The sequence below is a fragment of the Athene noctua genome, chromosome 7 (genome assembly GCF_965140245.1).
Source record: "Athene noctua chromosome 7, bAthNoc1.hap1.1, whole genome shotgun sequence".
Lineage (NCBI taxonomy): Eukaryota > Metazoa > Chordata > Aves > Strigiformes > Strigidae > Athene > Athene noctua.
This window is the reverse complement of record NC_134043.1, coordinates 44,800,313-44,828,254: the sequence shown is the minus strand read 5'-3', so window position 1 is coordinate 44,828,254 and position 27,942 is coordinate 44,800,313. Positions and strand designations below refer to the sequence as shown.

The window sequence follows — 27,942 nt, the reverse complement described above, 5'->3', positions numbered from 1 at the left end:
TGGGGGTTTTTTTTTGCAGGCCTTGCTCGTGCCAAGACCATCCCCAGACAGACATACTCCTCTGAAGTGGTGACACTCTGGTACCGTCCTCCTGATGTGTTGCTTGGAGCTACAGATTATTCTTCTGATCTAGATATCTGGTACTGACCAATTTCAAAGCATCTGGGGTCCCTTGCAAAAAATCATCTTTATCTGAATTAAATTAAGTCAACCAAGTTACAGCAGATACAGTCATAAGTAAAGAAATTAACAACCATGAGCAGAAAATGTGTGAGCAGTGGGGAGTTTTGTACTGCTGGGTTCATATAAGTTTTTGGGAATTATGTCACTACATCTCAGCTATGGATTTATATAAATCTCATAGTATTCATGAGGTATGTACATCTCATATGGTAACATTTATGAATTGTTTTCAGGTCTTGCAACAGAATACCTTTGCTTATACAAAACCTACTGGTTGTATCAATGTGGTTCGCTGAGTTAGTGGTAGCTCTCTACAGTAATGACTTTGTGAAGAAACAATGGATCCAGTCACAACTGCACCAACAGTGACTTTGGCCTTGGTAACAAAAGGTGGCATTAAATGTTTTCTGAATGGGTCTGGAGATCGAAAGGTGTCTGCGACTTTCACTATTTCTGTGATACTTTGTCCTTCTTCTCAGAGAACATGTCTCAGGTGCATTTCATACAGGAGAAAGCCTGTGTTCTGTTAAAGACTTCTTACCTTATGAGCGCTATCCCAAAATCTTAACGTGGCTGGGAATCACAGGAAACAAGCTGCATGTTAGTGGAGCTGAAAGGAGAGTGGTCTCTGAGAGCAAGCAGAAAGCAGGAGAGGATGAGGGCTTCATAAGGGGTCCCACTGGTCCTTTTGAGCTGGCCTGGATGCGTAGCGGGGCCTAGGGTTCATCCTCACTTCTGCACCAGCCTGAGCCTGCTTCCCGTGACCCAGTCCTGACTTACTCACGGACAACATGCAGCTCATGAAGTTGCAGGAGACCACCCTTATTCTGGGCAATTTTACATCTGTAGGCAGTATTGCTGTTTCACCCTTTCTTCAGACCAGTTAATTTTCTGCCTGTGCCTGTCACACCGGAACTTTTCTTAACTGCTCTGCAGAGTCAAAGGCTAGGAAAGGGTGGGAGCGCAGCAGGCTGAAGAGTGTGCAAGAAGAGGGCTGGGTAAGTTTACAAACAGCAAAACTCCAGGTCTTCTCAGGCTCTATCCCCCTCCAGAGATCTGCAGCTTATCAAAGACTCCAATAGCCTAAGTCTGGAGGGCAGTTCAGGAAAACAGGAGTTTTTCATTTGTTCATTTCCCTAGGCCTGTTGCTAATTTAATTGCTTAAAGATTTCTCCAAGGAGGAAGACCTTGCTAAATTCTAATGGCTTCCAGCTGCTAAGCCAGTCTAAATAGTCCTGTCTTCTCTCTGCCACTACCTGTCACCTCTCCCCTCCAGACAGTCTCTCAGGAACGTCTGCTGAGTTTGAAGAAGATGCCTGCCTAGCAGATTGGGGGGGTTGTATTAGGCAGATGCCGGTATAAGCCTGGGATGATTTTTTACTGAAAGTTGACCCTTGTCCAAAGCCCTGGCTGTGCACAGAAAGCCTGGCATTTCTGCCTGTGCAAAACCAACATCCCCACTACAAAACTGCTCTAGTGTAATGAATAGCAACATAGGAGTGGTATACAAAGATTCATCCAGCACTCTGACCAGCTCTAACAGCACAGTACTCTCAGTCCCACTGAACTACATTCACACTATAGGCACCTTTGTTATAATGCCTCCTTATAATAACAACATTCAAAGTGTTTGCCCTAAAGAAAGATGTCACGCTGAGAGAATAGAGAGTACTTCAGTGAGCTCCATTCAGTAACTTCCTCTAACAAGAGTCATTTATTATCTTGATGTACACTGCATTTAAGTTCAATTTTTGTCTATTAGGAAATAATGTGAATTCACACAGATGTTACTTGTCTATTGGGAAGAAAGGAAAAAAAAAGCCCTATGTCTTTTGGATGCTGCAATTTACATGAAGGCAGGTCAGAATGCCCTTGGTAATGGCATGAGACAGTGGGTGTTAAAGCCTTGGTTTAAAGAAACCAATTATAACAAAATAAAACATTATGGCAATTCATGCATAGTGTGCTTGAGCAGCAATACTGTCAGTGGGAGGCACATGGGAAGTGAATGAGGCCTTGAATAGATGAAGAAAGAGATATAGAAGGAGACTCACTCACTCCTGGACTAACTAGAAAAGCTGCTTTAATCTCTCTGTATCTTTTTTCTCTCTCTTTCTCCCTCACTATCTCTTTAAGACTTTAGAAGATTCAATTAAGGGATTTCAGGGAGACTAACATTTCAGGGAGATAACACTGCATATCAGAAAGACTTTTTCTCTTTTTTTTTTAAACACTAAGTGCTTTATGCATGTGCCGCACTAGTAGCTGCTAACATCATTCGTGCCTTAAGTCATTTCTTCTTTTCAGTTAGGCTTTCCCTATATTGAAATCTTGCATTAAAAAGAATTTAAAAAAAAATAAAATCACATGAATCTTCCCAGGTAGATTCATGTAGAACAGGAGCTTAACATGGACCTGCCAGACCCACTACAGCCTTCTCCCCAGCCTGGTTTGCCAAACTGGGACATACAGGCTAAGGGCTCCACTGTATAGACCACACTCAGCAATGAACAAGAAAAAGGATATATTTCTGGTTCAATATAAAATTGCAATCTCCCAATACCAGAAGAACTGTGGAGAGGGAACTCTGGGATGCCACAGAGATATCTTGGATCTTAATCCTGTTGAAGTCATCTCCACTGTGTGATGTGGCACTGCAGGCTGAGGAGTAAATTCAAACCTGCCCCAGGGATTGCAGGCAGATGCCACTGTGTTGTCTGAACCAGCTCTGTTTATGCTCACTAAATATCCCTATAACCAGTTATACCTCTCCTATTACTTTAGCAGTCACTATCTTGGTTTGCATGCACACGTGGCACATGCTGAAACATCATGTCTAGGCTTCTTCCCAAAAGACCCCTCCCTTTGCCCTAGCTGTTCCCAAGGCAGCTGTATGGGACTGAGATCCTTTGAGAAACTTGTAGACTGGAAGGGGTAAGAGTTGGAAAGGTTGGAAATGAGTATCAGAGGGGTAAGAAGGAAAAGGGAAGAAACAAAACAATACTAGGTCTAAATCTTTAGAAATATTTAAAAGTAAATGTTTTTGAATCATCCTTATGACAGAAGGATCCTCATAATGCTGTCAGAACAGTAACTGTAAATCCCGTATCTCAGAAGGAAAGTTGAGGCCTCTATTTGAAAGGCTAACATGATGGCTAGCACTAGTTTCCAAGGTCCTACTTTAACAGATAGACAAAAATACCTGGGAGAAGAGGGGGGTGCCTATACATCAGTTGTTCTAGATACCTCTGGCCTTTTTTTGTAAAGGCAAGCGTATTTCATCTGGAAACAAACAGAGATATAAACAGTCATAATTGCCACTGATGAATCAATACAGTATCAAGCAGGCATTAAAGGCAGCTTGTGAGCTGAGTCTTGCTACAGGAAACAAAAAGGCCTTCCTTTCCAGCAGTTGTGGTTACTCTGATAGTTTTGTCTTTATTAGAGACACTAAGGTTTAAAGGCTTCCAGAGGTAATGGGAATAAACCAGGAATATAAAAGAGAGCTCTACCAGACGGTGCATTTGTAACAACCCACAAGTTGTTCTTCTCCTTAGACTGACAGCTTGCTTACTAGTGAAAAGACTGTTTTATTAGAATTGAATTTTTGAAGTCTTTGCTCATGAGTAATTTTTAGCAAACACTAGCTGAATCGAGGAAAAATAGTTCCTGCTGTTGCCAGTCTAATGGCCATTTCTAGCTAGGATATCAGAACCCAAACGTGGGTGAACGTCAGGTTCATTTGCTCCAAAACCACATAGAGCTGATTCTCTTCTCCCTGCAACTCAAGAGTACCTAAATTGCTTTGACCATATCCAGTTAAACTGTATGAATGGAAACAGTGGATTACAGCAGACCCTGTGGTTGCAAAATAGGGTGAACCATTTGGGCATGTACATCAGCTGTGAAAACAGAGGGTTGGTATGACACTGGTCTCAGTAGAATCAATCTGTGGTCTCCAGAATAATATCTAGTGATGTGGTAGTGCTATGAAACACAAAAAATCTATGTCACAAAATCTGTGGGTTAAGTTTCATGACGCCTGGATGCTCTAAAAGCATATTAGACAAGCAAGGAGCTAAGCTCACAAGACCCAAGGTTAGGGCATAGGAAGCTAATGGAAAGTGCAGCAGAGATGTTTGTGAAAACAGCATTAGATATGGATCTGCAAACAGGCTTGGCATCACCTGATCCACAAGGATGACCAAAATTAATACCACAGATGAGTTGCATGTCGGGTTTTTAACTGACCACAGCCAGGTGGGAAAAGCATCTACAGTCTTGCAAAAGCAAGGTGCAAGGGGTAACACAGGAGTACAGATGACCAGAAGAGATTACCATTTGTTGCTCAGCAAGTGAAAATAGTACTTTCAGCACCTGTTAGACAAAGCTGGGTTTTCAACATTTGAGCTTAAAGGACTCAAATTTGCTATAACCAGAGAAGATTAAGACTAAGCCCTGAAAGGCTGGGCTGGGGCTTAGTGAAAAGATGGGAAACCTAGAAAAAGTTTGGAGGAAAAAGATTAAGAAGTAAATGACCAGAGTTTTACCCCATACAGTAAGAGATGCAAATAGTTGCAAATAGGTAAGTCTACCCTGACCACAACTATCAGCAGGACTAATCTACCTTAGTAAAATTAGGCATTTTTTGCAGGGTTTAGTATGTTGTGGGGTTTTTTTAAGACGGCTGGTTTGCTTTGGCAAAAGTGCAGAGCAGGAGATGGCATAAAAATAAGAATATTTCAGTGTGCAGTTGTCACTGAGTTCTTTATGTTGTGAAATCTTGCCCTCAGTTTTCCAGTGAAGAGCTAATTGCTTCTGAAGGAAAAAAATCACTGTAACAATTAGTGCCTCTGGGTTCTTTGTGTGTCTAATGTATCCTTCAAGCCAATATAGTGTGTAGTAGTTCCCTGTTTATCTTTTCTACTGTTGCCATTCTAATTTTGCACCTTTTTCTCATGGAAAACAATGTAGTATTACAGAGACTTCTGCCACGACCATCTTTTTAGATGGGTTTGTTACAGGATAAATTGAAAGAGACCTGAAACAAATTGTTTGGTGCTGGAAAAAAAGATGGTGCTAGTGGGCTTCTTTTCCAAGGGTATCACCTGTCTTGTCTTGCTGGTAAAGGATAGGGAATATTTTTAGTGGATGGTGCTGATGAGAAAAAGGAGATGGGAAGAGACTTGTATGGAACTTTGACTGTTTTATTTTTTTCTAAAATCCTGGAGGGATGTGACTGTGACATATCTCTGGTCTGCTCCCATTCTATTTGACTTGTCAGCTTTTTAATTCAAGTATTTCAGTTTGTAGGACTTGGATGAGGTTAATGATACTACATACAACTTGCAACAAGGGACAGTTGCAAGTGCTTAGAACAGTGCTGCAAGACCAGGGATATATAAGATGGCCCTTCCCAAAGGAAACCTTCCTGACTTCCCACAATCAGTAGGGTTTTTTATAACGCTACATCCTGCCTATCACCACACTGTGGAAGTGTATCAGTCTTCACTGAAGCCTATATTTATTTACATATGTACAGACTCCCCGCATCCTGCCTTGCTTCACACAAACACTCTCACTCGATGACATGAGGTGGGTATACAATACCTATGTATCAGACTGGGACTTCTCAGAGATGAGCTGCAATATATATAGGGTTTACAGCTTATATCAAGATTTCTGCATTTACAAATGAGGATTTCTGAATTTCCGTTTCAACAATTTTCTCTCTTCCTCTCTCCCCTGCCCATCCCAACAATCATACTGTATATGTTGTGAACATGAATGAGTTAATACCTTGGGTTTCTTGCAGGAGTGCAGGCTGTATATTTGTTGAAATGATCCAGGGCCAGCCAATATTTGCAGGAACTTCTGGTACTCATGAACAGCTGGTGAAGATCTGGACGGTGAGTAAAATATACCCTGAAATGGGAGAGAAAAAGAATCTGTTGCTCCAGCCCCCTATTTAATTTTAAAGTCCTGAGCATAGGTCCTGTGAATAGCAGAAATAATTTGGTCCAATCTGCCAAGTTCATAGCAGACTTTGTAATCCATTTTATATTTGGCAACTTTCTTACAGACACAGGAGTAAATCAAATGACTTTCCTTTGATGTTTGTCATCTCATCAAAAATTTAAAGCCAATTAAAGTGACATCAAATTGAAGAAGGCATAAAAGGTGTGCAGGTACTGCAAATTCTATTCCTTCTTGTTAAATCCTTTCCTTACTGTAGGATACAGCACACCATATTCTCACAAAGGAGCTCTAATACTGCTCTTAAACTACCTTGAAAATGGCAAGACCCTGAGGTTTTTCAGAGATCCTTCTTCATTTTAACTTGGAACATTTTGTATCATCCAGTTTATGGTGCAGCCCTAGAGACTGTTTTGGCATAATGGAAAGTGTGAAAATACATTATAAAGGCAGCAGTGAGTGAGAGTAGACATATTCAGGAGCCTCTTAAGCTGTTTTTTCTGCTGGAGAAACTAAAACACAGAGCCACGTCCTTAGTGTGGCTTGGTAGAATTGAGTTAGTTACCAGCACCAACAGATTCTGTACGTTCCTGACTGCTCATTGCTGACCCTGTTACTAACTCGGCAGGAAGGTCAGCCTATAGATTCCTACTGGGTTTTGCTGTAGGTATCTGCCCTTTCACATCTTCTCCCAGGGATTTACTCTTCCACACAGAGTGTTTCCCAAATGTGAGTTTTCAGAGAAAGTACAGAAACTGAAATTTGGAAAGTGGTGAGAAAGACCTTTATAGCCTCAACTCTGTGTAAGTCAGATTTTTCCCTCTTAAGCCCTTCATCGAGAAACACTCCTGTCTGGTAGGGTTTACCTCTCTGCTTTTAGCTAGAATGTGATAAAAAGTCAGACAAGGAGGTACAGTTCTTAGACTTGAGTTCAGGCCATTTAAATAAATGCTGAATTTCTCTTTCATAGAGAGGGAAAAAAAATAATTCTTGAGGAAAAAAAAGTCCATATTTGGCCAATTAACAGGGTTCAAAGCCAGGGCAGGGCCCAGTTTCCTGGAGTGTGAATGAAGGGTATCCTTCCACTTACAGCTCTGAAATCTCTGGATACATTTCCTGTGGTTTTGCAGTTGGAGGGTTATAGCCTTATCGTCATTTCTCTGGTATTATAACTAATACCGTGATTAATAGGATTTGTGCTATAGAAGGAAAAAAACCCCTTATTTAAAAATCATGAGGAATCTTTAAAAGCCATGAAATAATTAGTGCCTTTCACAGAAGGTTTTATGTTATTATACAGTCTGGAATGAAGCTTTGTGTTAGGCCAAGATTTCAAAGCTCCTTAGAGGCTTTCGATGCCTAACACGAGATATTTTGCTGAATGTGAGGTTCAGAATGGGGATTCCTACTGTTTTCTCATAGTCAGTTCCTTTCATGTACTAATAATAGAGGCACCCTGCACTGGTTTTAGAGATCATCTGCATTTGTGTGCATGAGTCTATATCACCCAGCATGCTTATGTCCATGTAGGACTGTTGGTTCAAACACTGTATAGATATATGGCTGGAAAATCTCCATTCTGTGAAATGTGTTTGTCCTGTTGAATCATCAGGGCTGACAGGCTTTCATTTCACCAACATTTCTTCTAGAGGCAAGTGCCACCTTAAGCAGTCTCCATCCCCCACCTCTATCCCATCTGCTCATTCCTGCTCCTGTGTCACTGCTCACATGAACTGGGGAACCTATAACTTGGTTTGCTCCCTGGGTTTCTCTAAGTGAGAACAGTTTATTTACCCAGTTCATTATTTGCCTCAGAGACAGTAAGACTAATGACCAGTAGTACCCCCGAAGAGATGACACAGAACCAGGACCAGGACCAAATGGGAAGGTGACAAAGGGGTAGGAGCTACTTAGGCCACCAGTGCTAGTTATGGAAGTATGGCCTCAATGAATGCAAACTGCAGTGTTTCCAGTTCTCTCATGGCATGGAGAGTAAGCAAACCTGACAAACTTAAGATAAATCATTCAGTTTCAAGAGATCAGGCATAGGTTTTGTATTCAAAAACTCCATCTTATTAACATTGTGCTGAGAAGGACTTGATGTGGGCTGGATTAGGCTGCAGCATGCCATCAGTGTGCTTCTGTGGCTGAGCCAAACATGTGACAAGTGCCAAATAAATAACTACAAGGCTTCTCTACATAAAACATAAAATATAACTCCCCAACAAAACTAAGCAAAATCAGCTAGGTTGATTCCTTCACCTGGTTCATCACAGGAGAAGAAAGCAGTTACAGACCAGAGAGGACAGAGAGCACTTAAAGTGCTTGCTGAAATATGGGCATTGTAAATCTATTTCTGACTGAAACTATGTCTCTTCCAAAGTGGACAGAACTGAGCTGCACCAAGACCTTTCACTACAGTAAAAAGTGCCTGCTTGGAGAAGCATGGTAGAGTAGTAAGTATAGAGAAGCTGTTTTGCTTTGGCTGATGACATGGACCGGAGAGTTAACAGCTAGATTTAGGGTGGATACACAACAGAAAACAATCCACAGAGTCTAATTAATTTAATATAACTCATTGTCTGATTTGGCTAGGAGTCTCACTAAAAGTCCAGAAGGAATAAAGAGGGGAAACAAAAACAAAAAAAACCAACACAAAATACCAAAAAACAAAAAAGCCCACCTGCCTTATTACCTTGGAAATTCATGGATTGGAATAGCATCTTTATAAAGAAAAGACTCAGAAAAGATAAATATAGAGCCATATTCACATGGCATTCAGTGACTTGTGCTCTGAATGCTTTCATACCTCAAGTCAGCAAAATGTAAGCATTTTCTGAAAATCTTATGTAGCAAAGTACAAATAACTATTTTCTTGAATTCTTCACTAAGGAAGGCAGAGTGCTGAGCTGACCCTGGAGAGTATGATTTTACTATATACTGAACCTCTCCAGCTTCCTCTGATGTCTTTAGGATTGATGCCTGATGGCTCACAAGAAACCTTGAAGAATGAGGACCCAGATGAAGGCAGGGATGGGCACTTCAGAACACACACCTGGATTTTCAATGCAGAGTATTGTAGAGGTTTTGCTGTGGCTTCCTGGAAAGCTAAGAGGGTAGCAAAAGAGAGCAAATTCTGGATTCAGGTTCAGATTCTAACTGTCTCTTTCCTGTGCACACAGAGTTTGCTTTGGGCAGACCTGCCCTACTTACATGATAGACACAGCAGTCAAGAATGCATCCTCATCCAGAGTTGTCAAATTACCCTCAGTGTGAGCCACCTTCTAACATCCTCACATGGCTGAACATTGCAAGACACCTTCTCTTTGGGGAGCTTTCAAGCTTCCAAGACTGATGTTACAGGTGAGCAGAGACAAGGGTCCTACCCCTTGGTCTTTGCTGTGGCAGGCTGAGTCCATAAGCACTTAGGAAATGGACCACAGCAAGCCACCTAATCTGCTTCCCCCCACAGACCCCCATGCTAATATGTGCCAGCTGTGAGATGCTGTCCCTGCTTGTGGCTGTCTGCTCCACGTAGCTGTACTTGTCCTCACAACTGTTTATCAACTGTGAGAAAAGCAATCGCCTACCAGATGCATAACAAGTGCAACAAGGCTTTATATTTTTTTCTTCTTGCACGTATTTTTTTACTGATGTCTGTTTTCTTGCTAACTTATCACAAGTTTCTGAGGCCAAGTCCCCCATGTCATATATCTCTGCTTTCATTTTAAGGAAAAGGAGTTGTCTATCACGTGTGAAGCGTAACTAATGTGAGAGAAATCTAATGTTGGAGAAGAAAAAGTGAATAAAACGAAATGGCAATTTTCATGTTAAAATTCCACCATTTTTTAAGGAAACTGATAATTTGGGGGTTGTCTGGATGATAAGCTTTGAATGTCTGGAGTTAGCAGTACTGATTTATAATATTGTATCACATGCTGTGAACTCTTTGTAAATATGTGGCTTTACCTCTTTAGCACAACTCATCCATATCAATAGTCACAACGCACTTTGTATGCAGTAATAATAACACTAAACATCTGCAACTGCAGCTGGCACAGAAATCCAGATATGCTTGATCTCACACATTTCAGCAACTAAAATGAGGCTGGAGGAGGCTTTACTGGCCCAGACTTTGCTCAGTGAGGACCCACTTCTGAAGCACACAATTCACAATAAAGGCTAAAGACACTGCTGAAGCTCTGGACCCATCAGGATGAGACACTGGACTGCTTTCTACCACCTGCCAGTAGACCTATCTGGCAGCTTTTCTTTTTCACTTCAGAATAGCAGGGGTTTCTATCACAGCTCACAGCCTGTGCTGCCACTGAGCATATCAGCTGCTGCCAGTGCAGTTGGGCAGAATAAGTCCCCAGTGCAGCTCTGGCACAGGAGGACACCTTCCGTGGTAAATGGGGCTCAACAGTGAAACCCCTGGGCTGACAAAAACATGCAGGAGTGACACCTGGCAGTGAAGCTGTATAGGACTTCACTGATGTTCCTGGCAGCAACAACATTCAGTCTCAGCAGGACCCTTTCTGCTATAAAATCAAGTGCTGAAATGTCAGCGTCCTTTATGCACAGTGGTAGATCCAGCACCAGCCAGGGCAGTGTAAATCTGCGCTGGTTTACCATAAGGGCCAATCTCTCTCCATCGAGACCAATTCCTGCAGCTCCACACCAAGGCAGAGTACTGGCAAACAGAGGTTATTGCTCTTCTCACTGTCTTTCTCCTTTTGTACAGGTATTGGGGGTCCCAACTGAGGACACCTGGCCAGGACTTTCCAAGCTCCCCAACTATAACCCAGGTAGGATTTAACTCACAAGAATGCCATCTTTTTCTCCGAGTCACTAGCCACTCAATTTTGGGGTCAGTAATTCTAATTATGAAAAATCCTGCGCTTCAGTGTTACTAAATCCCTTGAGCTACTTATGATGGCCTAGTATACAAGCAAAGGTACCTGTGTGGCAAAGTTGCCCCACTGAGCACTTTATATGTTAGGCTGATGGAAGATTTCATTGCTGCAAGTGCTGACAATGTAGCCTCCTCAGTGCAAAGGACTGATGCTCCTGGTTTAGACTGGAAAAGGTAACAGGTACCTGGAGACACAGTTTATCTGAACTCTCCTTATTTTTATGGAGATTGGTTTGGGGGCCTTTAAACCTCAGTTTTAAAGGTCACTGTCCCTGATTTTGATGTGGGCAAGGTGAGAAATCTGTGTGATTTATAAAGCTGGCTTCTTTTATTTCCACATGGGCTGGTAGAGAAGCCTGTGTCCTGGACTTCAAAGGGCCAGTTGTCTCTTATTTTGATGTGGGCAGGTTGAGAAGTATGCTTTGAAAAGCTAGCTCAGTCACTCTCCCTCTCCCTCCCTCTCTCTCTCTCTCTCTCTCTCTCTCTCTTTCTCTCTTTCTCTTTTTGTTTAATGTTTTCTCTTGGGAAAATATATTCAAGTGTCAGTGAGAGGGAAATGATGAGCACTGATTCTCAGCCTCTCAGCAGGATCATTCTGTAAGAGAAATATAAAAGTGAAATATTAAAAACCCTAGAATGTGAAATCCACCCATCTACAATCTACCCATTCTCTCTCACTTTTACCCTAAGAGAGTGATGGGGGGAGCCTGTCTATCTGGAAGGGGTAAGAAAGAGCAGGGGGGAGAGGAGGAGGGAGAAGACGTGCTTTGAGCAAGAGGTTTACAGGTTTAGTAGAGCATAGTAACATCTTTTCAAAGAAGTGGGTGTTGCCCTGTGACCCAGTCCAAGATGCCCCTCCTTTGATTCTGGTGCATGAACACTAAACAGCCCCCATTTTCACATGGTAGCCGCGATTGGCTGAACAATAACCTGGTCTCACAGTCCAAAGGACTGGAATCCTTCACACAATTAGCTGAGACACATTAATCAAACCAGCGTGAAATGGGAATGTGTCGCTGTCCACAGCAAGTTTAATTTGGATGGGGAGCAAGCACAGAGCAGACAGCTGGAGGAAGCACTGTCTTCTCTTAAATTGTTGAAGGCTTGCTTGGCTGGGCAGTCTACAAGTTGGGAAGGGTAGTCTGGGAGGAAAGAAATGCTCATGTGTGGACAAACTGATTACAGAGAAATTTTTTTTATGCCAATCATCTGCTCATCCAAGGCCAAAAACTCTCAGTGATGATGATTAGATATCCCGATGCTATATAGAGGGACAATCTAAAAGTGCAAGCATTAAGGCTATGCTAGCAAAGAAACTAGACAAGAGAGAATGTGTGAGGGCCCAAAACTGCCCTGAGTGGTGACTCCTGCTTAGCTCTAATTTGTCTGAGTAGCAGTGCTGTCCTCTGCTGCTGTGGAGGCTGCCAGTGGCAGGGCTGGGAGGGAGAGGACAGGCACCTAGGCAGCATGGAAATAGCTCTGGTAAAGACAAGTCTAGTAATCATAAGCAGTTTTCAAATCTCAGTTGCTTTCAGGCTTCATAGAAAGTTTCCCTAACGGACTTCAGTGGGGCAGAACTGACCAGTGTTGTGCTGTGATCCTGTGATGCTGGTGCCTTTTGTGGCTGGAGTTAGAGGACAGGTCCCTGTGGGAGCATCCCACCATGGTAGCAAACACATGGGAGAGGGGTGCTGAGCCAGTGTTTGGGGCAATAGCTGTGCCAGCTGGAGAGGCAGCATCCCTCTCCCCTCCTCAGAGCCTGACTAAGGGGCTCTGAGCTGCTCCAGCCATGTACTGGAACCAAGCACTTGGCTCACACCTGAATCATACAAACCAGTCTGGATAGAAGGAGGTTAGTCATATAAGGTTGGACTGTTTGCCCTAGTCATGAACTAAATCAAATCAGTTTTTGATGGGACTGCTGGTAAGAAGGCAAATTAATTAGTCTCTTTATTTAAAGCTATTTGCCATTCAAATGCTCCTGTGCACTTCCTCTCTCTTCCCTGAAGCACAAATGCTGTTTCCCCCCAAAAGGACGTGCTCAGCCCAAGTGGAAGCTGTGCAGTCTGCGTGAGAAAACCTTCTCTCTTGAGGTTATTTCCAGCTGTGCGAATCTCAGTGCCTGGGATGGTTCAGATAAGCAAACAAACTTTGGAGGCTTCCCCAAATCTGATGGCTTGAATGCTTTTAGCGAGTCTTATTGATGTTCGCAGTGAGTGCAGGCAGCAAACAAACAAACAGGTTCCTGCCCGAGGCAAGGAACAAACACGGGCAAAACAAAGCACTGAGGTGTGATCCTATTCTCATTGAAGTTGATGGCAAAACTCCCACTGGATTCAGCCGTGTAGGCTCAGCCCCAGACTGAGGTTGTTACTGGAAGGGTTCCTGGGCCAGGTGGGTTAGTAGGAATCTTTGAAATGAAAGCTGAAAACCTTTAGATGTTTTCCTGTCACTACTGTGGGCTTGAGCACATCCTGCTGCAGTCTGAAGAGGAGATCCAGCATGGGCTGTGGGGTCTGTGAGCCAGGGACAGGCAGGGCAGCTGGAGGAAGGGGAGCTCCCCTGCCCCCTCCCTCTATGGGCAACTGGCAAGGGATGAAATGTGCAAAGGAGTATTTGAGGACCCTATGCCCTGCCTTCTTGCACGAAGAAGGTCAGAAATAGGCCTCATGCCCATCGCCTACAGTTTGCCAAAATCTCAACCTGTGCCTCAGCCCAGGTGAACAGGAAGGATGGGTGAGAAACTCTTCTGTGGCCAGCCCTACAGCTTGTGATCTTGCTCCCTCTCTGCAGGAGGGACACTTGAGGTAGGGAATTACATGCAGCCATGGGGCCTGAGAGCACAGTTTTACCTCAGCCCTGGCTCGAGAACCAGTTCCTGCAGAACATGACGAGCTGGGAGAGCTCCTGCCCCATATCTCAGCCCACTCACTGGCCCTCTCCCTGGCTCCCCAGGCTTAGGAGCCTTACCCATAGCGACAAGGCTTTGCCCTGTGTTTGTTCATTTGTTCTGTTCCCCTCATTTTGCTTCCCCTGAAAGAGGCAGTTGTAGCTCTGTTAACACTATTTTTGAAAGCTCTCATGCTGTGTGAGCTCAAATCCTTGCATTAATCTACTGCTGTGTTCATTTCACTGCGCTGAAAAGCAGGGAGTTTAAATCCCCTCTAAACACCATTGGTGACACCAGAAGGCCAGTGTTTTGATCCAGCCCCATTAATGGTTACAAGTTTGAATCTAGACAGCAGGGGTCAAGGGCAGGAAAGGATTAGGAATCGCAGCCCATGACATGAGGCTAGTGCTTTTGCCAAACTGGGAATATGGAGTGCCCAGTGTACTGGGTTGTTTTTTGTTTCCTTTTTCTGACATTCGGATTCCAAAGAGTGGGGGGAACAGTGCTTATTCGTTTATAACATGACGAACTCTGTGAGTGAGCTTTAGTCCTTGATTTATCGCACAGGCTGACTGATGAAGTTTCCTATGGCAGGTAGTATCATCCCACTCAGCAGACACAGGTTCTACACTGGGCTCTTTCAGAACCAGCAGTGTCTTTTAAATTAAGCCTCGTTTTTCACGTGTCTGCAAGCTTTGCTAAACTGAATGAGGTTTAGAATCTTTCCAGAGTCAGCTTCTGCTCTCTAGTAGATTTTTAGTATCTTTAGTAGATTTGCGTTTCCAAAATGTCACCAGCAGATGGAGGCAACAAGCAGCAGGCTCTGAAATGCAAACTTCAAATGACATTTTTGAGAATGCAGATGAAGTCTGCATTTTTTTTCCCCCGCTTTTTTAAATCTCACTTTTTATGCTGATGCCTCATTTAACAAATGGGATGGTTGGAAACAGAATTCTAAAACGATGAAATTTTTATTGTCATAATAAACTGCATGTGGCTTTGATCCCAAAGGGAAGAGCAGCACTGTAACTAATGTGCAGTATCTGCTGGCCAGGCTGTAGGGAAACTTCCTATCTGTCTGGCGCTGGGCACAGAATTCAGTTTCCAGGCTGCCACACAGACAGAGCTCTGCCTCTGTCCTGCAGCCACGGAGATTTCACTAATGAGAGAAATTTTCTCTGTGAGCCTGCAACCCCAGCGCCTTCATCCAGCAGCACTTGGCATCCTCTTTCTCTCTCTTCATCAATTAGGAAAGTTTAACTTTTGTCCTCCGGCTTGCTTGCCTCATTATCAGTTCATTAGCTGCTTCCACCTGGGTTTTCATATAGGAAGGTATTTCCTCATTAACACACACTGCCTTGCATACTGATAGAAAATAACAAACCCAAGGGCTACCTACAAGTATTGTTAAAAAAAGCCAATCAGCCCTACACAATCCCATCATTTTATGTCTGTGTCATCACTGTAAAACAATTAAATCAGTAGTTCATCCGCTTTTTGGAATGATATCCCAATATTCTTTATCTCTTACCTTTAAGGAGTAACTGTTGAAGATGTTTTACAATTTTAGATTGGTCTTAATCTTACAGTAGGGAAAATATTTACTGCTCTGTTCTTACCCTGATCGACACAATGGGGCCTCGGCATTCTCTAAGGGTTTGTCTACATGGGGTCACTCAGGAGATTAATCTGAACTGATTTAAAGTGGATTAGTTAACGGCATTAAATCCTTGAGCAGAGACACACTGTTTTCTTACCCATATCTTCCATTTATAATCAAAGCTCTGTATACTCAAAGTGGCAAGTTTGGCAGTCCTCACTCAAGCAGAATTCTCCGCTGAGAGATGTGTTTGGACAGGGACAGCAGTAGTTGGCTCACTGGGTCTTACACTATCCCTTGTAGATAATTATTAATCTCCATGTTATATAAATGCTAAACTTAAGTCAAGAGGCTTGCTTGAGACAGCGAAGACTATAATTCAGGTATTCTTCCCAGTTCCCAGTAAGCAAACTGATACTTCTATCTGTAAGGTAAAGAAAAATCCTATTTCCTTTTGGAATGTTAATCCTGAAAATGCACTCCACAAAAACAGTGTGACATTTTACTTTGGTATCATTTAAATATTTTGCCTTGCTGTTATCAACTGAACGTGCATTTTTTATGTTAAACACATTAAAGAATATTAATGTTAAAAGATTTCAGTAAAGTTCAATATTTAAGTCATACTGACATTTTTATTAAATATTAAAGAAAATTGATATACCGTCATGGAATGTTTCCATCTCACAAAAAAAAATTTCTGGCAGAAAGTTACAACATCTGAAAGGTTTTGGCCAGCTCTGTGAAGAGGTAAAAATTTCTACCTCATACAAAAAAATCTTATGCCTTTCCAAACCATGTTTTTAAATTTTTTTTTCTATTCTGCCTGGAAACTTTACATCTTTACTCGACAATTTATTTCTACACTTTTATTACAGTTGAGGGGGCAAAATGAAGGAAAGAGGATTCAGAGAAAATGTTATTAGTGATCCAAAAGGAACATTCTGCCAGAGTTAATCTCAGTGACTGATTTAGGAAGGGGCTAGTCAAGATACTAATATATAGCTTTAATATGTTGGTGATAATTCCCATGCTCTGGCATTCATTCAGTCATGAATCCCATCCCAGATTGTATTGCCATTTACTGCTTTAGCAATTACCTTAGTATTTGGGTGTAAAACACTTCAACTGTGAACTGTTACTTACCCTGTGATAGACAGGTTTAACAACCTCCTTGCCTGGCTTAATGGTGAAAGATTGCTGCTGGAAAGGTTAAGTGCTGAAAGTTCAGTCATTTGCACTTTTTCAAATTGTCTGAGCATCAAGTCAGACACTGAGTGACTGAGGCCCTCGGCTTGGCACTCTGGAAATGGCCACGCATGGGAAGGCAGAGTGGACTCCTGCTTGCCCGCAGCCAGCAGCTTCTGTCCCTGAATGATGTGGCTGGTGGCTTCCAGGCAGGCAGGAAGGGCAGATGCTCTCAGAAGGTGCAGCATAAGCCCCAGCTGAGCTCTGAGTCTACTGGCAACAGATCGGTAGCACTTGCTTTCTGGTGGTCTTGCTGCCATGGGAAATGCTTGTCTGGCTAGGCTGGAAGAGAGGTCTACAGCACCCTACCTACTCTCCTTTCCATGGCTAGAGCACTGTTCATCTCTGCTGTCAGAAATGGTGCTCAGGAAAATGTAGCTGAGTAGAAATTACAGCCTTTCTGATGCAAGAAAATGTCTCTGTTGATCAGCTCTAAGGGGAAATCTTCCAGGCTTAAGCCATTCATTCATATCTAAGCCTGAGAAAATTCATGCTTTGTAAGAAAACATGTGAGGAATGTATTCCTCTACATTTTTGACAATGTTTAGAAATGTGTCCTGGAAAAATGGCAACACAGCCTTCCCAAAACTGCAAACTCTGCAAAGTTCCAGTCTGGTAGAGATGTTTGAATCAGTAAGTACAAAGCCTGCATGAAAATGGTTAACTTTGTTAAACAACAAGCTTAGTGAGGGATTGTCAGCAAGAGCAGTGGGCAAGAAGAGAATGGGACCCAAGTGCCTTTGCTCCATCCCCAGTCTTTGTGCCAGATCCACACAGAAAAGCCCCATGTGCCCACAGGGCAATACATGAAGCTCAGCAGCCCCTTGGTAAGCCAAGACAATTGCTGGTGATTCAGGCCTGCAAACCTCTTTCTGCATCCTTCGTGTGAAGGCTTTAGGGACCGATACTGCTTTTATTGAACTCAAAAGCTAGGACTCGCACTGTAACAGAAGGAGGCCCAAGGCCTATATTCACAGATGTATGAAAGGAAAGGGTTACAGAACTGGAACAGCCTTATTAACATCAATGCTGGTATTCAAGTCCTATAGGAATAATGTATATTTATAAATACTAAGATGACAGATTCTATAGGGCCCTTTGAAATTCTGAGGACACGTTTTTTGTAAGGGCTCAAAGAATGTTTTCTTGGCTTGATTTTCATTTAATCCTGTGATTGCATATTATACTTTCTAGAACTGGTTGCTTCCAGGAGACCTCAGAGACTCCGAGTCATCTGTGACAGGTAAGCTACCTATAACGGCAATGTCAGAATCGCCTCTGGGTTTATTTGTTTCTTTATGCAATCATTTAACTTGAAGTGAGCTCTTTTGGCATGCTCAGGAAGAGCAGGGTGGCTCTGTAGTAACAAGCAGATCTAATGTCAGTTAAGCAACTGATTTCTAGAGATTGCAGCAGAGGTAGGCACATAGTGGGTTTATTATTCTCAGAGGACTAGTGATTATTCTCAGATAAGCAGTGATTCAATGACATTATGAGCAGCTTTTTGCAGGGCACAGTTCGATTCAGAAGGTCATACTTTCCCAGGCTCTCTTGCCCCAACTGCAGACAGACTTTGCACTGTCCCAATTTTCATTTCTGGAAACAGATTGTAGGAATGTTGCTCAACAGTGGTAAGGAAGATGTGCTAGGACAGCATTTTCATGAGACAATGAAATAATCTTGTAATTAGTTAGGAGGGGAAAAATGCTATTCTTCAGTGGCCAAAAGCTAGGAGACTAGGGCCATGGTCACATACCTCAGCTTGACCAGGCACAGCAACACCACCCAATCGCTCCACAGTGTGCTAAGAGAAGGAAGTATTTTTCAAGCATACATATACGTACACACACATATACATATAATGTATATATGTATCAGTGAAAGACATTTATAATCAGGCAAAGTGCCCTAACCTACCTCAGAGAGTCATTAAAATTGAATCTTCCCCCAATCAGTATTTTGAGGCACACAACAGGCTTTATATATATGTAGGAAAAGACTAGACAGCATTTGTTCGCAGGACTGTGCTGATGCACAGGTCAAGAATCAAATATTCTTTGAGGATGTAAACACATTTTTCACCACTGCTGTTTATTATCTGTTTGGCTCATTGCTTGGGATCCAGCCCTCCTTGGAGGGAAGTGTTCTGCCCTTCAGAGTTGGGTTTCCCAGATGCTGTTCTGAATAGCTGAACAAATATTATGAAGTTTTCAGCAGAGCGCAGGTTGCTGAAATGCCAGCCATTGTCATGCACATCTTCAGAAACACACAAAGCCCAGCATGTCCCAAACCCTGATAGCACAGGTCCTGGAACAGAACAAATCTCAGCCTGAACAAAGAAATAACTATATTCCTTGCAACTCTGCTGTATCGCCCCTCTGCTTTTTGGCCATAGCCCCTTGACAGGCCCTGTTATAGCCCCATACCAATGGGCTGGCCCAGCGCCTCTGTGGCAGAGCTCTGGGCTGCATGTGGGCCAGCTCCAACTCTGCGTTAGAGTCCTCACGTGGCTATGGCCGAACGGCTGCCTTGGCATGCTTGGCTCTTGAGAAGGAAAGAGCTGCTTCATACAGACCGTTCAGCCATGACTCTCCATGGCCCGTTAAGAAATCAAAGGGGAGCTCTGTGCAGAGCTCAGCCACCACCAGGAAGCCTGAGCCATGGTGGGAAGCACTGAACCACATTGCTGCCCAGTATGGGAGCTGCAGCAGCAGGGACCGAGAGGGCAGAAGGTCTCCAGTAAGTCCCCGCCATGGCAGGGGCAGCCTGTGGTGCAGCTCTAGTGAGCAACCTCGGGCTGGATGCTTTGGCTCCCTGTCCCGTCTCTGCTCCCCAAGGAGCCTCCCGTTTTTCTGGAGGTGAGAATTCAGCAATTACCTATCACAGTGAGGCCAGATACCTTTTATAAATCTATTTCTCGAGCTACATCTCTCTCTGTTTTCTCCCTTCTCTTTTTTTTTACATTTTATCTCCTCCAAACAAAAATATCAGCATGTCAAATGTCCTGTGTAGGAGGGGGAGTGCAGGGACGGGGGGACCCGGCGCCTGATGTCTTGGAGGGGAAGCACTGGTGGGGGCCAAGGGAGGAAGCACAACAGGCCATGCTCCGATGGGCCTCCTGAAGCTGAAACATGGTCAGAACAAACAAACAAAGTAAAAGCTGTAAAACTAAATTACTATTTTTATTTGTTTCCTTGTTGGTTTGTTTTCTCTCTTCCACTTCCTTGTCCCCAGCTGTGTGCTCTAGAAAGAGCCACTTGGCATTGGTATTTGCTGGACATGGAGCATGTGTGTATTATATCTATTTTAAGCACGCAGCCTGAGAAACAGATTCATCTCCGTGAATCCCCAACACATTTTACAACCAGCTGTACTACTAGTACTAGGGTAGGAAAAGGGGAAATGGTATTTTCTTTCGTTTTTTAGTTTTGACCTCTGGTCTGCTCAGTGGGCCAGTCAGGTTCCTTTGTGTACTTGCATTGTCACTGTAAACCGGTAACACCGGTGTCTGATACGCCAGTTAGGACATGTAAAACATAGTCTCCCCAGCAGCATTTTCCCTTTTACCTAGAAGCTTCTTTTTACAAAATAACAACTTATTTTCAAAATTCCTTTGAAAACATGAGTTTGAGCTGAAATCCTGGATGCATATACTCCAACACAATCCAACTCACATGGAAAAGCAAATGTCCTGGAAAGCTATATAGCTGGGGTGGGTTTATCCAGCTCCCCTGTGTCCCTCCACTATCTCTGCCTCAAGCTCTGAGAAGGGTTGGTCAAGTTCTGGTTCCAGCTTTCTGGCTTGTGCTCCCGTCCTATGCTATTTTTTCTCCTGTTTTCCTAGGCTGAGCAGGGTGCCAGCAGCAGAGGATTTGGCCTCCAGGATGCTTACAGCCTTTCCTCGAGGTCGGATCTCTGCGCAAGATGCGCTTCTTCATGGCTTCTTCAGCCCTCTGCCTCCTCAGGTCTATCAGGTTCCTGCTGGTAAGTTAACTCTAAATTTCATCTCACCAAGAAAGAGCTACTTCACATGCTATTTATTATGAGTTTCTTCTTACTTTGAAAGTCTCTGCCATTCACCAAGACATCTCTTTTTTGCCTGCCCTCCCTCCCCACTCCCGCATGCTGAAAAGTTTACATCCCATTGCAAGTCTGACAGCTTGTTTTTCTGTTTTCTTCCACTTCACCACAGTGTTAATACTAGAAGGGGACCTGGATGGGCTGCTGCCATTGTTCATTTACAAAGCAGAGGTGTATATGCTTTGACAGGTCATTTCTTCCCCATTCTGTAACCCCAGGGCCCAGAGCTTTCCCTCACACTGTGTATTCAGTGTAACTCATGTGCTGGTCCCTCCTGATCTCCTGAATTCCCAGCTGCTCAGCATGATGTGCTAGCCCCAATTCCCTTGGACTGCTCCTCCTGCTCCCTTTTGATGTTCAGAGACAACAGCTGTTCCTTGTACCCCATCGCACCAGTTCTCCCTCAGTTTTACCTGCTTTATTTTCTTATTCCTTTGCTCCCTTCTCTTAAGAACACAGCTGCATACACACAGATCTGCCTCTCCTGCCCTGAGCTGACAATAAACACAGGGTCTCTCAAGCTACAGGTTTTGTTCCTCACTAGGAAAAGCTCTCTCCTACCGGGCAACAGGCCAGAGAGCCCTTGCATTCCCTGTTGCCTCCTGGGCACCCACTGCACTAGTTAGTTTGGTGGGGTTTTTTAAGTTAGGGGCAATTAAGAAGAAGCCTTCTTAGACTGTGTTGTCAAGCTACTTGAAAACCTAATTTCTGGCTCCTGAGACACATCCCAAGTGAAGGAGCAGCCAACTAGTGTCTCTCCCAAACCGCTGCCCTTCAGAAGGTGTTCTCTGTGTGTATGTGCATGAGTGAAAGACATCTGCATTCCTTTTCTGTTCACCCAGCCACAGAGCACAAATCTACTTTGACACTTTTAGAAAAATGAAAAGATGGAATCTCGCAGGAGCCTGCCTGTGCCGGGGGGGTAGGAGGGGAGCACACACAGCAGGAGGGAAGTTGACTTTTCTTTATACATATAGGGTTTTTTCCATGCAGAGTTTAAATTATGCCTGATAAAAGGAGTTTCGTGGATGTTTCAGTTCTTTCAAACCCTCCTGGCTTCCTCCCAATTAAATGAGGTTTGTCAAAGCCACAGGGCTCTGCTGCTGCCGGAGAGGCGGACAAGCACTTCCCGCAGTGACATCTCCAATCCCCAAGGGAGAAGATGAAAGTGTCAGTGCCAAGAGAGAGAGAGAGAGTGTGGAAAAAAACAGGTACAGAGACAGACACTGAGAGAGAAAGGGAGAGAGTGAGGGGAAATAGAAGGAATGAGAAAACAGATTGGCATAATGTGTCAATCTCTCCGACATGCTGCCAGAGCGGGGATAGATTCATTTCACCTGGGTTTATGCACCATCCCGTATTTATTATCCTCCATATTGCGGCGAGAAGTACCTTATGGACAGGAAACTGCATGGCGTTATCATAGCAACCGATGTGTTGGGAACAGAATCAAAGTGCACACGGCTGAAACAAGTACAGTATGATCATGCAAGACCATATTCATGAGTGACTCATTAAGCCTGTAAAAATTAGGCAATTCTGAATAATTCCCCATGTAGCCATCCCTATTGCCATAATGGTGCAAGACATTTGTTCTCTTGTGTCACTTTGGCATCATGCTATTTTGGAATTGGACTGTATCTTTTTAAAATTCTTGTTGCTATGATAACACAGAGCAGATTTTAAATATATTCTGTTGCCACTTTGTTCTGGAGGATGCTGGCTATTAGTTCCCGTCCTCTGAAGGAGAAAGTTAAAGCAGAAGGGCAAAGAATGAGCTGGAGATGAAAGGTGAAAGGAGGAGGAGGTTGATCCAAAGGTGTGTGAGAGAGTAAGAAGGGAAACAACATTTGAAAAAATAAAAGGTTCCCATAAGAAATTATTTTCTATTTTTATGAAATAATTGTATCTATAACTGTCCTTTTTCTAAGTTGCTATGACAAGCTGGAAGCTGGAGGATGTTTTTCAAAGGTCAGTTCCTGGGAAAAAATAATTGGAGAAATCAGTGTTTCAAAGATAAGTACCCCTCCAAATAGCATGTTTCTCATTGCTGAGGGGAATGGTAATGGCTAGAGGCTGTCTGCTGCACGTGGGAAGAGGTAGAGGGAGCATGGGGCTCTCTGCTTCCTGGTGGTCAGCTCCTGCAGAGGGGAACAGGTTGCTGTTGCTTATGCTCATCTGGATACAAAGTGCTAGGAAAAAAGGAGTAGCCCATGCTGTAAGAAAGGAGGACTCTCTGTCACCTGAGTGGGGCTGGTCCACAGATGGGCTTCTCCTACAGCTGCTCACTCCTGTGCCTCTAGTGCTAGAAGAGGCTGCTAGGCCCAGGTTCAAACCCTACTCATCGTCTTGGTGGCCTTAATTATACACATGCCACCAGCACTTCTGGATATAGCAACAGAGGAGCAGGGCATTCTCCATCTCCTTCCACTGTGGCTAGTAGCCGAAGGGGTAGCAGTGATGACCTTTGTAAAACTGGAGCATTTTCTGTCCTTTTTCTGGCCTAAGCCAATCCTGAGACAATTATCTTTGTGCAGTACAGCCCTGCACTGCAGCAGCTCTGACAAAACTTCAGTCTAACCCTTTGCCACCTGCTAAAGCAGAATGTTTTCTGTCCAATTAATCACTCCTGGAAGAAAGATGAGATCCCTGAATCAAGAAAGCATGAGCTGTGATCTCAACTCAGTGTCAGTCCTGAAGTGCAAAGGGTCTTCTGAGAAGGTATCTCACTCTGCTGTGAGACAGGTCAGATACAGTAACAACTGCAGCTTATTATTCTTAGTTATAGATTTGGTTTATTTTCCCTCTCTTTTGCCCTTGGATGCTTTAGAGCAGGCTTGCAAGCAGGGAGGGTGAGCAGTGGGATTTGGGGTTAGCACCAGTGTGCTCCCAAGAAAAGCTCTGGCTGAACAGCCCAGGCACATGGGCCAGGCCGGCTTGAGCTGGCACCTCAGATCCTACCCCCACCAGACTGATGTCCAGGCTCAGTACAGACCTTCCTCACAGTTGAGGAGACATTTGACTTTGGGCATACCATCTACATAGCAGTTAGTCAAGTCCAGTTTGTGCCCCATGAGGAGGATTGCGTGTTGCGTGGATGATCCTGGCTTTGACTAGGAGGGACTTGCTCCTTTTGGGTACAGTTGGTCTCTGTTATGTCCCCCCAGCAGTTCAAAACCGGTGTGCCTGGTGGTGACGACACTGTACTGTTTCTCCTGGAACAGCCCACTATTCAGCTTTTCAAAGACAAGGAGGAGGAGGGAGGCATGATGTCGGCAGAGCACTGTCATTTTAATGCCTGTTGCATCTAAACTAATGCAAAGCAAGCGTAGGCAATGAGGAGGTTAAGGCTGCAAGCCATTGCCTACCAAAAATCCCATTACTGTTGGGATTAGCCAGTGCTGGTAGATGTTATCACAGGGCACATATAAAGAAGAGCTGGCTTTCATGGACATCTTGTTTGGCTTGGCTAGTTTCCCTAGGTTCTCCTACATAGCTAAAAGGTTTATATAGTCACATTTTTTTACCTCTGTGCTATGCCACCTCTGTATACAGCAACTGGGTATCCTTCACTGTGTATCAGATACAGGCACCTAGAAAGTGATGAACCTGGTTTATAATGTGTCTTAATAAGGGAATTAAAGCTGAGGTTGAGCAGCAAACCAGCTGTCACGCCTGAACCAGATGCAGTCTCTTCTGTGAGGTGATAAAGCAAATCTTCAAGTAACTCAGGTAAAACACCCCTCACTTCACCTGGCCTGATCTCCACAGTGGTGGAAGGTCTGCTTGCGTAAATACTGACAGGACACTGAGGTTATGTATTCTGTCATTAAGCCATCAACCTAGGAAAGAGCCATTGCAACATCACAGCAGATGCGTGCCAAGGGCACAAGCCTCTGGGGATGTTGCCCTGCTTAAGCTCTTCCCTGGGCTCTGGCCTGGAGCAGACATCCTGCTGGCAGGTGCTGGGCCCTGTTTAGGAGCACAAGGCAAAGAGGAAGATGGGAAAAGGAGCAAGGTTTCCTTTGCTCACTCCCCAGCTCATGCTCTTGCAAAAGCACAACTGGCGCAAAGTTTGGCCCACATGACTTGTGAAAACAAAGTTCTGCAGACATGGATCAAATGCTCTGACTCCCATTGATCTCAGGCCAGAGAATCTCTATAAAGGTCTTATTGTTCAGGGAGATGAACTGCTCTTGGGGGGGGGGGGGGGGGGTGCTGTTAATACCCTTTATGGAGGCAGATGCTATTGCATCAGAGGTTAGCAGATGTTTTTTCTGTATTTTGCCTAATTACAAGTCATATCTGAGGTTTCTTTAACTCCCATTTTCCCTGTAACACTCTTAAATGCAAATCTAAGAAGATTTAGTTGTCTTGTTTGCTGTGAAAGATATCCGGACTGGAACTCCCGTGTAGTTGTTTCCCATCCTCAGGTGCACTTCTGCTTTCACCCAGTTATCAGTAGAAAAGAGCAAGTGGGGATGTAGTGATCAGATTGCTAAGGCACAAAAGTTAAAGCTAAGTTTGAGATTGTGACAGCAAGCAACCATGAGCCTAAGAACTCAATTAGCCTGAAAGACAACTATCTCATTATCTTTCCTAAAATGATATAAATACATAAGAATATAAAAATTTAAAATAAACTCTCTCTCTATTGACTGTCTAGATGACTGAATTTCACTGCTCAATTTCTTTAAACACCCACTTTAGTATTTATTTATTCTAAGAGTGAAGCAGCTACGATAATTAGACTGTCAGATTTGGTAAGTTAATGAGGAGTCACTGGAGTGGAAGGTTTTGCATTTGTGAGATTGCTGAAGGAGAGAAGCTCCATGCCTTCACTCTATCTCTTTTTTCTTTTTCTTTTTTCTCCCTCTGCTGGGTGGGAAGGAGAGAGTTGGCAGTGCGTAGATCCATTTGAATCCTTTTGATTAGCGGGTTGCATTCCTACCACTGTTCTACCAAATAGTATTTTGCTGGTTGCTCCAAGAAAAAGAAAAAAAGAAAAGAAACCATAGATGAGATTTCTAGAGAAGGGTGCCTAGATTAAAGAAATCATTTTCCAAAAAAAGTCAGAAGAAACGGAGGTGTGAGAAATAGGATCCTGAATTAGTTTATATTGTGGCTAATGTCACAGAGGAGCATTAGGAAAGTAGCACAGTGAAGGAAAAGGACCATTTTGCAGCTTTCTCTTTAACCTGATTTTTTCCCCAGGACAATCTGTGCTCACAGTCCCAGGAGTGAGACTGCAACCTGAAATCTGTGACCTGTTTGCTTCTTACCGAAAAGGCCAACTCTCAGGAGGTTCAAGCAAGTTTTGGTAGAAAGCAGGGTAGAAAAGCAGATTGACTAATTCTTGGGTAAGTGCATTGTTGCCACTGTCAGAGCTGCTGCCCTCATCCTTAGCACATGAATTCCTTTGTGTACTGAAGGTGGGAAAACAGAACTGATACCGAGGGCTGGATGACCATGTCCCAGGCTGAGGACAAAGTGGGAAATCTCACATTCAGAGAGAAGAGATCAGCAAGCCAATGGCCCCCAGTGCACAATGCTTAGTGGTATCACAACAGGTTTGGGTTTTTCATATTCCCAAGTCTCAGATGACTGCCCTTTCCTCTGACGCCTCCCCAGTCAAAATATTGCTTCATTTCCCCATTGCTTAAATTAACCAAATTGCTTTGTTTACCTTTGTCCTTGTCTATTGGGTTCACATTTTAAGGTTACTTGTTTTGATTTCACATGCAATGGAACCTGAGCAGAGCTAGGCAAATTCTCCTTAGCTTGTAACATCCTTGGGTTTAATTAATCACTATTTTAATATGACACATGTCAAAATGATGCTTCAGCATCACTGTTTTTAATCTCCTTTTTGTTACATAATACCATAAGATCACTTAAAATCACTGTTACTGAAAGAAATTACCAGAAAATACCCTATTATTATATCCTTTCTCCTTGTTTAGATCGTGCATTTTTTAACAGCATGTGTCCAGTCAGTGTCACCAGCTGGATCTGTGCTTGCAGGGCAGACGTGGAAACTGATCTTGAGGCCAAATTAGTCTGACTGTCTTATTGTCTGCCAAACCAAGAGGCAACGTAGCTGTGATAGCAGGGCAAACCAACAGCTACCCGTCTGTGCTTTCAAACGCATGTAGATGGCATGTACCTGTTACAGGATCAGGCCCCAGCACACAGTGCTTGGTCTCACAGCCTCTCTCTACCCCATCTGCCCTCATCGTGTAGACAACAGCCGGCAGATAGGACAGCCTCCTTCAAGAAGGACCTGACACTGCCAGCCCTGTGACCAGATTGGATTTTGGAGGCAGCCTGGATACACTGCCTGCTCACCTGCTCAGCTAAGTGCAGACAGGGCGGCTGTTCCCTCTCTGTGATCAGAGAGGAACTAATCCTGCCAAAAAAGCTGGTTGTCAGTTCCACTAAGGTTTCTGGGACAACTCACTTGAATAAGGCACTCATGCTTCAGTGTTCAGTGAACTTGGATTTGGCCAGTTTTAAGTGATTTTGAGAGTATTTCACAAATACATAATTTAAAATAGTGAAACCATGAAAATAGTAGAGATACTCTTAAACATTTTCTTCTTTTTTTTTTGTTATATTAACCTGACCTCACAGAGATTGTGTCCTTTTTTTAAAGCTGCTTCCAAAACATACTAAGCAAGCTTAAATGTCAACAAATGTCAATGTTTTCTTCTGCGCTTCATTACTAGAAAACATTCTATAAGTGAAGGTGTTCATATTATTAATTCTTTTTTTAAAAAAGGCATCTGGATTCAGACATGCAAGCAAGGTTATAAATGAAACGGTATTTTTTTGGTCATTTTAATAGGCTACCAATGGAAAGCAGGGGGTTCTGTATGCTTTTTCAAATCTAATCAGAGGTAGATAGGCATCTAAAGCACAACAGCGTCAAGCTGGCACATGAGAGAATGGAATTTCCTGGGAACATAATGAAACTGGCCAGCCTTCCTTCACTGGCCAACCTGAGTTAAGTTACAAAAATAGACAAAACCAAAAAGCTAAACATACCAC

The 27,942-nt window shown here is 43.5% G+C and overlaps 1 protein-coding gene across 1 annotated transcript in view; it reads left to right on the top strand.

Moving 5' to 3' along the window:
• Positions 1-26,216, top strand: part of CDK15 (cyclin dependent kinase 15) — a 36,406-nt gene extending 10,190 nt beyond the window's left edge. The window contains exons 8-13 of the mRNA XM_074911253.1: positions 20-140; positions 5,999-6,092; positions 10,904-10,967; positions 18,007-18,055; positions 20,657-20,796; positions 26,107-26,216. Coding sequence (XP_074767354.1) covers positions 20-140; positions 5,999-6,092; positions 10,904-10,967; positions 18,007-18,055; positions 20,657-20,796; positions 26,107-26,216 — 578 coding nt within the window. The remainder of the gene's footprint in view (positions 1-19; positions 141-5,998; positions 6,093-10,903; positions 10,968-18,006; positions 18,056-20,656; positions 20,797-26,106) is intronic.
• Positions 26,217-27,942: the final 1,726 nt, after the last annotated feature.